Source organism: Mesitornis unicolor, unplaced genomic scaffold (genome assembly GCF_000695765.1).
Source record: "Mesitornis unicolor isolate BGI_N332 unplaced genomic scaffold, ASM69576v1 scaffold36088, whole genome shotgun sequence".
In the NCBI taxonomy this organism is placed as follows: Eukaryota; Metazoa; Chordata; class Aves; order Mesitornithiformes; family Mesitornithidae; genus Mesitornis; species Mesitornis unicolor.
Window position 1 is genome coordinate 72,384 of NW_010201923.1, and position 14,703 is coordinate 87,086.

At 38.9% G+C, this 14,703-nt stretch overlaps 1 protein-coding gene across 1 annotated transcript in view; it reads right to left on the reverse strand.

Annotated features, from left to right (window-relative positions):
* Nucleotides 1-1,475: 1,475 nt before the first annotated feature.
* Nucleotides 1,476-14,703, reverse strand: part of GADL1 (glutamate decarboxylase-like 1) — a 68,372-nt gene continuing 55,144 nt past the window's right edge. Inside the window, exon 14 of the mRNA XM_010190244.1 lies at nucleotides 1,476-1,649. Within this exon, the coding sequence (XP_010188546.1) occupies nucleotides 1,476-1,649 (174 nt within the window). The remainder of the gene's footprint in view (nucleotides 1,650-14,703) is intronic.

Genomic DNA, 14,703 nt, shown 5'->3' on the forward strand with positions numbered 1-14,703 from the left:
AAAACATTACAGCAGAAATGTTCATATTGGTCAATACTATCTCAAATACAGAATAAGGAACAGACATCAAAACAGTAAAGTAGGTGTTGATTACAAGCGAAAAGACATGGTTTTTTCCATTAGTTTGCTGCAAGAAGTTCACCCTAAGAAATACATTTCTGTCTTTATAAAATGGATCATTTTATAGAATAAAAACAGATCAAAAGTATACTGTAATTCTTAACACAAAGTTTACAATTAAATTTTGCAACTTAAGATTGACCAAAAATGTTAAAGCTGTTCATATCCTAAAATCACAGGCAGGCCTTCTCGGATCATGACCACCTTAATTTCAATGTCAAAATATAAATAATACACTGATAACATAAGATCAAGTCATCTCAAATCTGTAGGAAAATACAAACAGACAATGACAAATAAGTAATTTTGTTATATTCTTAATATATAGTCACATGCATAAAAATACATATCTTTCAGGTAAATATATTTTTTTTTCTCTGTTATAATTTTAAAGTGCATCTAAAAGCTGCTAAATAAATCTTTACACTTTAAAAATAGAGGAAGATGAACAGCAGTTCAGAAATGACAGGGAACTCCTGTTAACAAAGAGGTAAGAAGTTCTAAGTGCTATTCCAATATTCTCAGCTCTGCTCAAGTGGTGGTGATATTTTGGGTGGGCAACATTGGCAAACACTGACTGGGCCAAATGATTGTATTTCATAGAATCACAAAATCCTGTAGGTTGTAAGGGACCTTACAGGTCATCTAGTTCAACCGGCTCAAAGCAGGGTCAATATTCATTGTCTGGGGCTTTGTGCAGGAGGGTCCTGCAAACCTCCCAGGATGGCGACTGTGCAACCCCACTGAGCCCCGTTCTACTGTCTGCCTGTGTTTACGGCAGAAAACTTGGGCAATCTACCTAGTTAGGGGCCTTGAGAAACTCTTCATATAAGTCCACAATTTTCAGTCTTATCAGTGTAATTACAAACCAGGGCTCTACCCTTAAACATGTACCAAAGTAAAATATTGACAGAGAAGACAGAGTATTAACTAGCATTTCAAGGCTCACTGAGCTAAATCTACTCCTAACAGCAACTTCAGAGGAGTATTACCTGTGTATGTAAGTGACCGGTTTAAGCTACACTGTGCACAGGCACCCTATAAATAGCTGCCCTCCCTGGGACGTAGACACCATTTTCAGAAGTGCTCCCTTCTCGAGGAAACACTTCCCAGAATGGCAGTGGTGCTGCGAGCACCAGCCTGCCCTCAGTCACCCTTAGCCCCCCATCAGCAAATACTGTCCTGTGAAGAGGTGCTCTACCTGCAAAGCTCTCAACATCACTCTGTAAAATAACAGTTCCCAAACTATATTTCAAGCTTTTTACTACCTTTCACAAAATAGCACCAGAATGCTGCTGCCATTCTTTCTTCATAAATAACACACATGAGCAGCACCTGGTGCTGTGGAGCTACAGCTACAAGTCCTTAGCAAGCAGTTCAATTTCATCCAGCAAGAAGTCCATGTCCTCTCGACTAACTTGCGGGCTGATCACCACCTGGCGGAAGAAGTTGACTTTGCCCTGATGAGGCTGGTACCCAAGCATCATGCTGCCCTTCTTCATCATCCTTTCTTTAATTATAGGCGCAACCTGAAAGCGGAGACAAAAAACAGTTGAAGTCACACTCAGTTTTTTTGAAGTGTCTGAGTTTTGCACCCCTTCCCTGCTCCAAGAAACATTAAAGCTCAGACCTGCAGGTTTAGAGGCAGGCTGTCCACTGAGACTCTCAGGTTCTGGGACTCCTGGAAGAATCAGAGCAAGATCTAAAACCCTCAAAAGCCTACTGCTTAGGGCATTCATCTGTGACATGGGAAAGCTTGGGTTAAGGTCCTTACTCTTCCTGATTTAGATCAAAGGTTTGAACTGAGGAAGAACATCAACTGCAGCTGGTAAAGGGCAGGGTTTCTTTCCTTGTGCTAACTAGGCCAAGCCTGACTGCTCATCCTTGGATGGCCCTTCTCCTGTCACATTTGCGAAGCCACTCTCCCTAGAGGACTTTCTTCATTGAACCCCTGTGAAACTTAAGCTGCCAAAGAAGTCAGTGTGATGCAATATTAAGGGAGAAGGTCTGATCCTGGAGCTTAAGACTTCACCTCTTAGATTTAAGGCATAAGTAGCATTTGGCTACACCACTCTTGTGTTGAATGGGATGAAATCTCATAAGTCTCTCACTACAGAAATAAACCATAAGTAAGACTGACAAAGTCAGGTACCTATCACTGAACACTTGATCTCATCCCAGTAGGGCTGTTAACCTTGTCCAAATAATCTTGCACTTTAAGCGTGTGAGTAGTTTTGCGTTCTCATGTTGAAATCAGTCATAAGCTTAATGCATTGCTGGATTAAGTACTCTATTCCTTGGAAGACAGAATTCAACATAAATAAGTATTTTGACAGAAGCAACACTTTTAAAAATAAGTTGCCTTTTAATATATTACTAATAACACTAATAATGTATTTCAGAACAGTGCATCCCTTTTCTTCCTTTTTTTGACAGTTTGATTTTGAACTAAGCAAATAGGTGTATGATCTAACCTTGGTTTCTGCATTAATATATTTCAGCTCTAAAAGTTAGTGCCAAAAACTACCACCTGATCAGCAAAAGAAAAATGATGATGCCAACCTTGTCTTAATAGCTTTATTTTTTACATGGCACATTTTAGTAAGCAAGTCCCATACAGTTTGCTTAGATAGAAACAGCTAAGGTTTTCAACATTAACAGCCTAGCTTTCCCATATTTGTTTAGCAGTACGTGTCTGAATTACCATTGTTTCAGAATGTAGATTGAATTCAGAGGAGCAGCGTTTATGGTTCTAACTTAATTTGCCTCTCTGATTTTGGTTTATCTTTGTGACAAAGCTACGTGTTTTATTTAGTGCTTGTTTTTTAAGCTGTGAGAGTGATGCAGTCAGAATTCCAATTAAGTCCAGAGTGTGACATCAGGATGAATTATGCACATGAAAGCAACGAATATCCTCTCAGAATGCAATGTGCAACCAGAATTTGGGGGTTTTGTATATTGCTGCAAGCAAAAAAAATTAGAAATAAGTTGTATAAGTAGTTCTGATAAACATTTGGGAAACAAGAAGATAACAATGAGGACAGAAACACTCAGAATCACAGCAGAAATGCTACGAGGCATACGGTAATACCTTCAGTCACATTCAATAGCACCTTTTTCCATAAAATCCATAAAGTCCAAAGTGGAGTTCTAGGTGTGCCTCCTGCATAAAGATCCTAATGAAAGCTACCAATGAAATTGCAATTCTGTGTATCTGCAATGTGTACAACATTTAGAAATAGAAGTCATCAAATACATCCCTATACCATCACCCACCCGGCTTTCTGTCTCCTTAGCAAATGATTCAAGTATTCCTCAATCTTCTCATGTTGTAGCTCAGAATTACTTCAGACTAACCTCATTTAGTCCATACTCAAGAAAAAAAATAAACAAGCACTGGAGTTCTGCTTGGATAGAGACGGTAGCTTTTTTGCGTGAGACAGCCTTCTTCATCCCGAAAAGTATGTTACTTAGCAAACATTCCTCTCTGCTTCAGGTCAAATATTCCAAACTACATCCTAACAAACCACTGAATGCAGTACTGTGCAGTGCTAAAACTAGGGCAAAATTTGGGTATTGCAATTGTTTTTGCATATTTTCCAGTGGTGGAGTCAAATGGGAAAACTCTTGGTTGGGAACACTCCTGGTTCTCCTGGTTATGCACAGCAGTGCATGGACCTGCAACACATTTTCTCTTAAGCAGTGAATAACTTTGGCATGATAAAAATTCTCCTACTAGTCCTCCAGCTTGCATGTGTTTCACCCCTGAACAGCACACGAGGCAACTAAGTGCTCTAGTCTTCCATTACAGTCCATGCTGTCTATGGCCTGAGACAGCTGTGACACTGTGACAATGCTCAGAAGTCACCGTGCCTAGAAGGCATTGTGCTGGGCACCATATAGAGACAGAAAAGAAAAAATTCCTCCACCTCTGTACTTAACAAGAACCCCCCAGCGATTTCTACTCACGGAATAAAGACATTACAAGTGCAAGGGGAAAAGTGAGTTCTTCTTAATATACTTTCTCAAGCTCTTCCTTAAGATTCAAATCCCTATGGCAACTTTTAGCCTTTATTGATGTTCCATCAGAGTTATTTCATCTTTTGTATCACACTATTGATTCTCTTCATCTCAACACCCAGTGCTCCACAATCCATCATCCCAAAATGTGCAGCAGCACAAACGGAGACAGCGAAAACATTTAGAGCTTCAGTAATTTGAGGACTGTAAATATACTGCATTTCAGTAGGTCTTCTCTCATGGAAAGGAAAGGTAGAAAAATCTCATTTTCATTATCTCAATTATTATCTCATTCACCCTCCATGCTAATGAAGTTGCCCTCTTAATCTGAAGTGCATCCATCCATTTTTGATGGCAAAACAAGCACTTCCTACTTAAAAAAAAACAAAACCAAAACAAAACATAAAACTGTCTTATGGGCTTTTGACAGGATTATTTTTGGAAAAGTTTTCCATTAAGTATTTTGCATGTTTTATTTGCTAATGTGATGCAGTAAGCATAACAAAACTGCCAGGGACCTTATCCACAGAAAGCTGTAAGGAACAGAATTTATGCTCAAATGCTTAAGTATGTCTCACAAAAGAACCATTAAATGATACATGCATGCTAAAGTTTGAACTTGAGGATCACGGGGTATGACTGCTAACTGAAAGTAAAGGCAGTTACCACTTTGCAGCAGAAAAATTAGACCTACGAGGAACTGATTGCCTAGTGAGGAGTTCAATGAGTTTAATTCCTACTGAAGTCAATGAGACGAGGATGCTTAAATATCAGGAACTGCACAGGCCCGTTCAGGATAGGCTCCTCAGAAAGCAATTTAGAGAGAATAAGATTGCTTCACAAGTCCAATTAATTTACTACAGAACTTACTTCAAATTGTAAATCTAATTCTTTATGTTACCCATCTGGGGAACAGTCTCAGAATTTTACGTGTAATGTATCCTAAGACTGAAGTCCTCTCCTTTGCTCCCTTCGCCACTTCCTTTCCACTGCTGACCTCCCCTGCCAGTCCACACAGGAGATTATTATTTCAAGCGCTCACTTCAGTAGTGTATTAGCTATCAGATATGCCCTTCCTCCACATAGGAAGGTGGAGAGGAGGTGCAGTAGTGCATGGAAGCTCATCCTGCAGCAGAGCTGCACACATTGCACTGTGCAACCAGAGACCCAGGGAACTGCTTTCCTTGAGGACATCTAGTCTCCTCAAAAAGACCTACACAGAGGCTGTAACATTTCATGCTTTCCTTACTTTTAATAGCAGAGGTTTTTAAACTAGAGCAGCAATGACATAGTGGTTTAGCTCCTCCATTTACATGGGTGACAGGATAACCTCTTCTCCCACTCTCAGCCTCTCAGACACACTACAAACAACAGAATGTTTTAGCCCTGAAGTTTAAGCTTATTCTATCAAGAGTCCAGATGGCAGTTGACTCTCATATATATTCACATGGAAGATGTCAATGTTCCTTCCCAGTACGTACACATGCAGAGCAGTGTTATAAGTAGCCAGGACAGACTTGGACGCTACAGCTGAAGTATCTAGTGCACCAGGAGGATGAGGAAAGCAATATATCTCCCTCTCTATATCTCAAGTAACCTTGAGAAGAGTGGTTCTGCACAATCATACCACAGGGCAATACCTTAAAAACCACTGTGTTCCCCTCAGTTGACCATCAATGGCATTCAATGCAAGTTTCTCCAACACTTCAAGAATTTCCACCAAGCTCAGGCCATGGCTTGGTAACACATTTCAGCAACCACCACAAAAAATTGACTCCTCAACAGAGTTGAGCACATTTTCAGCAGAAGTATGCACCTAGTAACTCCAAGAGTTAGTTTCCAAGTTTGGACACTTAAATTACTTTCAGAGGACTTGATGAAACACCTATCTGAAATAATTTCTTCTTCCAGCTAGCAAGGCCTCCAAAACCATTGTCACAGAGGTCAATTTATATAAGCCTGCTTCTTAAGCTAAGAACAATTTCCTGGCAGATGGGTTTCTTGTGTAAAGTCAAGTCTCCAGAGCAGCTCTGTTAAATAGGTGATGTTCCCACTGCATTAGTTATGGCACAGTATTATGCTTTGGAATTCATTCACTGTAAGCTGCCTCCTGAACAACAGTATGGACATTGTTAATTAGAATCCTTTTGTAAAAGTTTATCCTAACTACAAAAAAAGTCATAATAAAATAACCGGATGCCTAATTTTTTTCAAATCACACAATCCCATTAACTTCTAAAATACATACCCCACTATTACCAGCTTATAGTTCAAGTCCTATACTTAGTCCAAATTAGCTGATGCTTTCTGATAACAAGGGACAGAAAAGACTAATGTAGCTCTTTTGTTCATACAAGGTAAATCCACTGAGCCCTCAACCCCAACTTCACTAGTGCTGCTGGGTATGGATAGCCAAATAAGTAGTGCTAAGGAGAAGCAGAATCTCCCAACAAATATGCTACCTTGTTCTTCTTGCTTAAACAAAGAAATAAGCACCTACTGGTTTTAATTAGCCTCTTATTTTTCTGCTCTAACATTGTCTCTGACAATTGCAAATAACAAACATGCTGAAAGTGCAAGAAAGCTCCGGTTGAACACCTGCAGAATACCATGCTGATAAAGGAAGACTATGTCCAACCTTGGTTATGAACTTCTTTCTCCATGCACTCTCTTCATGTGTAAGGGATCTCATTTTAGACCTAATCACATATTTTCAAACTGTCCCATCACAAATTATTTTCTATGTTTCCACGACTGTTACCTGAATGCTACTGGTACTGCAGTCATTCTCACAAACTGTAGTCATATTAGTCTAGTCATACCAGATGTTGACATATCACAACAGATTTTCCAAACTGTAGGGTAGAGGCTATACTCTTTAAAAGCAACATTCTGTAAATTTTAATGTATTTAAAAATTAAGGCAACAGGAGTGAGTTGAAAATCGATAACAATGCTGGGTAAAAATATTCTGCTAAGCAATGAATTTACAAAAATATTTTGCTGTGTGAATTCAACAGATAACCCAAGTGAAAAGATAGTATTAGCCAGAAAAATAAAGAAACCAGAAAAGCCTAAAGATTTTCTAAATTTTCAAAAGGAAAATATTTTGAGTATTTGTTTCAAAACACTGTTTTCAATTAAAACTTAAATTCTATTCCAATTTGACCCATTTTTATTGCAGCGAGTAGAAAAGGACTGAGGAAACCAAAACTAAGCAAATTACTGCATTTTAGCTTGTCTGAAAACAAAAATCCTTTCTGATCAACTAAAACCCTGAACTGCTTCCAGCTTCTTAATACAACGGCCAAACCAAAAAATCCATCATTAGTCCAAGCATAAGTACGTGGGATCAAAAGTGCTGACACTGCTTAACTGAAACATCTGCAGAAATTTTGGCCCCCAGAAAATTCAAAGTATGAGAAAATTCATGGCACTGCCTGTTCTGTCGGCAAAATTTGGCTGAGAATCTCCTGTGAACAGCTTAGAGTAGTGTGCATGACTCTAAACGTGCTGACCCAGCAAGTGCTACAAAGTCAGAATGCCTTTAAAAACTGGTGTTAATACTGGCAACTGCTATCAGAAACCTTTTTTTCCAAATCTTTTGGACAGTTCCTAGGACACTGAGAATCCATGCAACATGTCTATGAAGAGATATTCTAGCTGCTGGCAGCAACAACTCCCAGTCACCAGAACCTATTCTGCTTTTCCTAAAATTAATTTCAAAATTGCCACAGACTTCAATGGAAGCAGAATGCAATTATCTAGATTTCCTCCTTATGTGCCTGCTTCAGGTGGCAGTTTGCAAACAGCCTTCAGCTTTTACTAAAGAAAGCCACACTTGCAGTAAATCAATAACCTTTCTAGGAATCCACAAAAGCAGGCTAGACAGTGTTGGAAGGACAGGAGCATATTAGCAGATCAAACTATTTCTCTTCTTCAAGTACAGCCTTGATAAAATTTTCCAAGGCACTGAATATTGCACTAGAAATTGGCTGAAGATTTGTAGCTAGAAGACAAAAAAAATGCCCTTTTGACAAAATGGAAAGATCACATTCTCATTATTTCACAAAAATGGAAAACACATTTTGTGTTCTTGCCTCAATTGTTCCTTTCAATGGAAGACAAGTTGATACAGAACAGCCTCTCCTATTTGGCCACAAAAATGTGTTTTGACTCCCCCAGAAGGGGCAAATTTTCACGTGGAAGTTTGTGATTGTTACTTAAAAGGCAATTTATTGGCTATTCAAAGTCTAACTAAAGTTATGCTTCCTGCAACAAATGACCAGTCTGGATTCATGTATATTCATAAGAAAACAACTATTGTACAGCAATTGCCACCAAAAAAGTAAACAAAACCATAATTCAATGAAGTATTTGGACACAATTTTAAACTTTTACATATGGGCTATTCGTTTCAGTGGGTCTTCACAATATTATTTCTTATCTTGCTTAAATGATAGCACAGTGGTTGAAGTACTGGATACAGACTCAACAAATAGGACTGGTTCCTAACCCTGCCAGAGGAACTTTGGACAAATCATTCCACCTCTTTTGGGTAGCAGGTTTCTTTTTCCCTTCACAGAAGGCATATAACCCTTCCAGGCAGTGGAGTCTCTATGTGTTCATACATCTATTGCAATCAGCCCTGATACCTCATGGGTTCTCTGTATGTTAGTATGATATATATTAAATAATCTCTGTGCCAAATAGGTTTCTCAAACATCTGTCACAGCATAGCTGCATTTCCCAGTGTGAGTGCAGAAGATAACTTAGATGTCAATGACACCAGTCAGTATTAAGTAAGAACAGTAGCTGGCATTTTAATATCCGTCATTGGATGCAATACAAGCGAACAAAACACTTTTCTTGACTGGTTGTAATCACAAAAGTAGCTAAATACTATAACTATTTGGAAGTAATAGGGCTTTCAACATATTATAACACTGAGAAAGTATATACTCCACTGTTACATATATTTTCTTGCCTTGTGCTGCAACATCAGTTCCTGGCTTTAAAACAACAGGCTTTTTCCCTTTTGGTGGTAATTAAAACCAAACTCAGACCATTTGTCAGCTGTCACCCTAACCGGGACAATCAAAATACCAAATATTTGCACACCCAATCACAGCTTTGTTCCTGTAGCCAAGGCACTCTGTAAAACCCAAACATGTTTTTCTTTTGTCTAGAATTTGTTCTGGGCCCGCATCCCTAAACCACTAATAAATTATTGCCGCACGCTATTGCGCCAGCGTTCTCCCTGTGCCACACCAGGCAACAAAAGGAGAAATAAGCGCATCTGTCAAAATCGCAGTAACCACTTCCACATTCTTCACAACTAACATATCAAAGGAGAGCAGATACTGCTGCATTTTTGTCCCAATACCAGCATTCTCCATGCACCTTCAACTCAGGACTGTGCAGTAATGACTACACTATCGTATTTTGCACATCATCTTCTCATCCATTGCTTTTTTGCCAGAAGACACATTAATGAACCCCACAAATCACTGAAAATTACCTGACTAATAGGAGATGGTGGGCTGGCTTTGGATTTTGATTGCCTTAAATGACTTCTTTACCTAGTCGTTTACACAACAATAAATAGCCTTCAGACTAAGGCTTTACACTAATGGCATTTGCCTCTGAAGAGGAGGAGCTAGAACAGACAGCACCTAGAACAGAATCAGCACTTAAAGATGTTTGTGTGTGTTTTTACTTACAGCTAAAAGGTACATTGGTGAACAACATGGTTTGCAGGTGCACAGTCCCATGTCTTCTTCTGTTTGAACACATGTAGCTTTTCAAGACAATTCTCGTGGATTTCTCATTATTCTTCTGTCATTTCTGTATTGCTTATTAGCAAGTCAAGTGGAAAGTGTAGGCATTAAGAAAATTCCAAAAGCTTGCACACTATGCTATGAAACCAGCACTCTGATCCGCTTAAACAAGAGTTGAGTGCTACTGGTTTTATAAAAATGATTATTTTAGAGCTTTCATAGCATACACAAGGTTCTTCTATGGCACATTTTTTAAGTTCCCATTTTAGTGACTAGGTTTTCCAGTCTTTCAACCCTGCCAAAGACAAGCTCCTCTTCTCCATCTAGGATGAAAGGGTAGCTTGTCATCTTGAAAGCAAGAGTAACTAACAAAAAAAATATCCTTTTAAGTTTGTATGCATAGGGATGAGCTTCTGTTCTACTCCATTGGGGGTTAAAAAGAAATCACAGTGCAATGTGAACGTCTGGTGCTGGGAGGAGCACTTTACAATAGGAAGGTTGCATTATAAGGTGACACAAGTTCAAAAACTCAACACACTTCTGCTGTAGAAAAAGGAATGTCACTTCAGAAACTTGGAATTATTCCCAACTGTTAAGATCTTATTTACTACTTGCACAAGTCAGCTTCTGGCAAAGGTAGCAGCACCTTCTGTGTTCATGTTACAGTAAGGATTAAAGAATAGTAATCCATCTTTGTTCATATTCCTTAACCAGATCTAAAGAAAAATGAGTACTACAACAAAACAAGATATCTCTTGTGGCTTTTTTTTCTGCTTTAAAATCATCATAATGACCTTCTCAGAGGCTGTTACAATTTCTTGGGAGAGAATGAGGGGATGGTGTCTGCCATTACCCAGACTGCTACCACAAAAGCAAGGCTGCTGTCTGATCTGATCACCCAATTTAACAAAGAAGATTATCCCCTTTCTCCCTCCACTCAGTGAATTATAGGACCAATAGCTGCCAGTTATTTGCATTGTTTTGCCTACCTGAGACTCATCTATTTAAAACTCAATCTGGACATGAAATAAAGGCCACTAAACCCTTCCACATGCAGCCCTATCAGAGTCAATAGCACTTTTCTCATATACATCTCGTCCCAGAACAATGTTCATTCACCTCAGCCTTCCTCCTTTCCTCATCCTCAGTAAGCACATTTTCCTTTTTTTTTTTTTTTACCCACAACTTAAATGTAACATGTTACAAACCTCTGTGCTTAAATGCATGGACAATCAAGAAACTGAAAGAACAAACCAGGATCCCTAGGGTTTCAAAATTTGTAAATTTTCTTTCAGTCTGAAAGGGTGGAACATGAAGGGAAAATAAGGATTTTCACCTACAAGTAGTTGGAAACTAAAGAACCAAAATATAGGTAATTATGATTAATAAAAGACTTGGCTAAATGGAACTAGACTGCAGTCAATCCCTAGATAACATAAGGGCAGTTAGAGGGGGGAAAAGAACACTGGGCTCAAAATTTAGCATCCCTCTTGCAGAGATTTCTAACAATATACTTTGAAAGGAGTACATGGAATGAAAAATCTGCTGATCTCAGGCCTACCCTCCACCCCTATAGATATGGCTTAGCATTCAGAGGCAAAGATTTAATCCTCTAATCCTGTACACCAAATTGCTTTGAGAACCTTATTCTTTCACCAGTCTGACCAGGTCTTCACTCTGGACCACGGCAAATGCTACAATTTCCCTTAGTGCCAGACCTACCTATGAATCACACAAAAAATGTAAAAAAGGTAAAAAAAGTACAGTTAGAAGCAAAAGGGTGAACAAAGGTGAAAAACTTCCATGTTTTTGTCAGGCTTCTGCACCAGAATATGTATTTTTTACGAGAGAGCACGGGCACATGCAAGAACAATCTTTTGATCTTTGAAAGCTGTTATGATCTACTATATAAAACTCAACCATTAAAGTCTGCTAGATTTCACATCCTTTATTGAAAAGGTTCCACAGAATTCAGTAAATACAAATAATCTTCCCACAAAATTTATAAAGTATCTGATTGATCAGTGTCTGAGGAAAAAATTATCTGCATTAATCAACATTCACCTGCAGAAGTCTGCCATTGAAGTCATGGGGAGTTTTCTAACTGAATTCACCTGTAGTAGAGTTAGAATAACACATTTCCTTATAACTCTGTTAAATTTGAAAGGAAGGTCTAAATATCTGCTAAACAGGTATCAATTTCAAGTACTTTCTACTGCTTTTAGAGGAACTCTTCTTGGTTATAAGAAATTTTGAAAGACTTTTAGAGATTTGTGACTGTACTAACTCCTTTGGAGAGCAACAAGAAATTCCTCCCTTGTAAGCATGAAAAAGAAACAGACTCTGCCTCAATCCTCTTGAGATGCCTAGAGTTAGAAAGGAATCTATGCTAAAATATCTGCAGTACAAAATGAAATCTGAAGTTGTAGAGAAAATTTTGTATCTCAGTACACATGAAGGAGCAGGATTTCCTCCCACTGACCCCCACAAATATTTCTGACACCACTCACAACATTACACAAAACATAAAGACTGCTTAATTGAGCAGATGATGCAAGATACACACTTTTTCTGTGGCATTACTATTAATCATTTTTTTCTGAACATTTCTGAAATTTCTACTTCTCAGGCAACAGTAAGGAAGGGCAGTTTTAGTGAAGAGCAGACAAAGAGTTTAGGCCCCAAACTTTTTTCTCTCTGTTTAGAAACTCAATGCTTTCTTGCAGTTTCTTAAAGAAGCATTTAATGCAGTAGGAAGGAAGTGCAGCTCCCCTCTCCTCCTACTGAAGTTGGTGATAGGAAACAGAGGAGTGCTAACGTAGTAAGTAGATACTCATTTAAGTGGAGGCAAGCTTAAGATTTATTGACCTGAGAGCAAGAGGTCAATATTTATTCAGAGAACAATAAATCTTGATAGCTGGTTCTAACAGATGTTAATCCAGTGTATTATTAAATCCATCCCATTAAAGCTAATTAGATTGTGTGTCCTCGTGAGCCTTGTTGCCAATAGTCATTAGTATTGCATGGGTCATAATTACTGTGCTTTGATAATTAAATCATATAATTTCCAATAAAATTAATATCTGGGGATAGAAATAATTTTTTTTCTCTACCATGACTATATTATTGTACATTTTATTGGGTTCTTCCAACTTGCTGCTGTAGACTTTCCTTCCATTCTTCTGCCAGAACCAGCACAGCTAAGGAATTGAAAGCACTGTTTGAGCTACAGTATTTTTTAAACCTTCTCACTTGTCTTGAAAACTTGATACTCCTAAAGCCACATCCATCTCCTATTTGTGCACTAGGAGCAGGGACACAAATCAATAGGTTGGTAAGTTGTCAGGAAAAAGAAAAAGGAGTCATACTCCTAGGTATAAGTGAAAAATTCCTTCTAGTTTGGAGTAATACAGTGCTTTCTATCCCCACATTTCAATGTACTTCATAGATAAAAGGAAATATATAATCTTCATCTTAATCTGTGGAAGGAACTGAGGCACATTGAAAGGACATAACCACCAAGATCTTAACCGCAACTCTATGCCAAAGCTAGACATCAGTCAGCTACATTAGTGAGTTAGTGAGCAGGACAGAGTATTTTTAGTGCGAATTTGTCTTGCAAATACTCTTGTAGAATACACAGAAGCTCACCACCACTGGGGTTAAAGCAGTTTCCTTCTTGAAGGAGCCACAGCTGAACTCAAGCATCAGGGTGCAACGCAGAGTGGCTCACTTGCAGTGCAGATGACAGCTCCTCCAGTGGTTAGCACTCCATGCACTCACAGCACACACCTAGGGCTGGTGACTGATGTGAACTTTGATGTTGGTGAAAACTTAGTGAGGACATGAGGGATCACAGAAAATCAAATCCCAGTTGTGCCATCTTCTTAATGCCACACACACACACACACACACACATCAGTAATATAGACTGCAGTTCCCAAGCTTCAGCTCCATATATTGTCTTACATTGATCCTTGACAGTATTTTCCCATCAGGACCTGCATTGTTTACAGACGGTAGTTACTTATTTCTAGAAGAGTCTCACACATAAGGGGAGCAACAGCTTGAAAGGAACTGTTAAGTGCACTGTTAAGTGTTACCCAGAGACATGGCCTCCAGCACTGAAGGTAAAATGCGGAAAGTAGGATTCAACTGCCATACTTTTGACAGTCTAGAAGTTGGACATCCAGCCTAAGCTAGTCAACTAGGCTTTGCCTTTAATTAACAGAGAAAATGAGGCACCTCCAAAAAGTGATTCACTTCATCCTAGAGTAGGCATCTAAGATAGATGGGCTCAATTTGGAAAAGCTTCTCTCCTCCTCCATGAGCTTCAGTGGAAGACCTTTGCCTACATTTTAGATGGCTAAAGCAAGGTAAGATGAAGTCCATGCAGATAGTTTATCTCAAATCAAAGATGTCTAAAATCCACATTCCTCTGCTGTTTCTATGCTATGGAACTGCTGGATAGATGCAAAAGCTGCACAGATCACAGTGCAGAGGGAAGATATCCAGAGTACAAGCTGAATGAAGGGAAACCAAGAGCTCCCCTAGTGACTAATGTGGTAGCTGTGCGTTAGATGGTGTGGTTAAAGGCTAGCCACAGAGAACACAAAGACCCAGCAAGGATCAGAGACATAACAACAACAGCCAGAGGAACCCTAATAACCTGATCAGTGAAAAGTAAGTACATCGCATTGACTTACTCCTCTCACTATCAAGGGAGGACACTTGCCCTTAGTGTGAAACGCACAAAGATAAATAAATGAAAAACTTACAGGAAT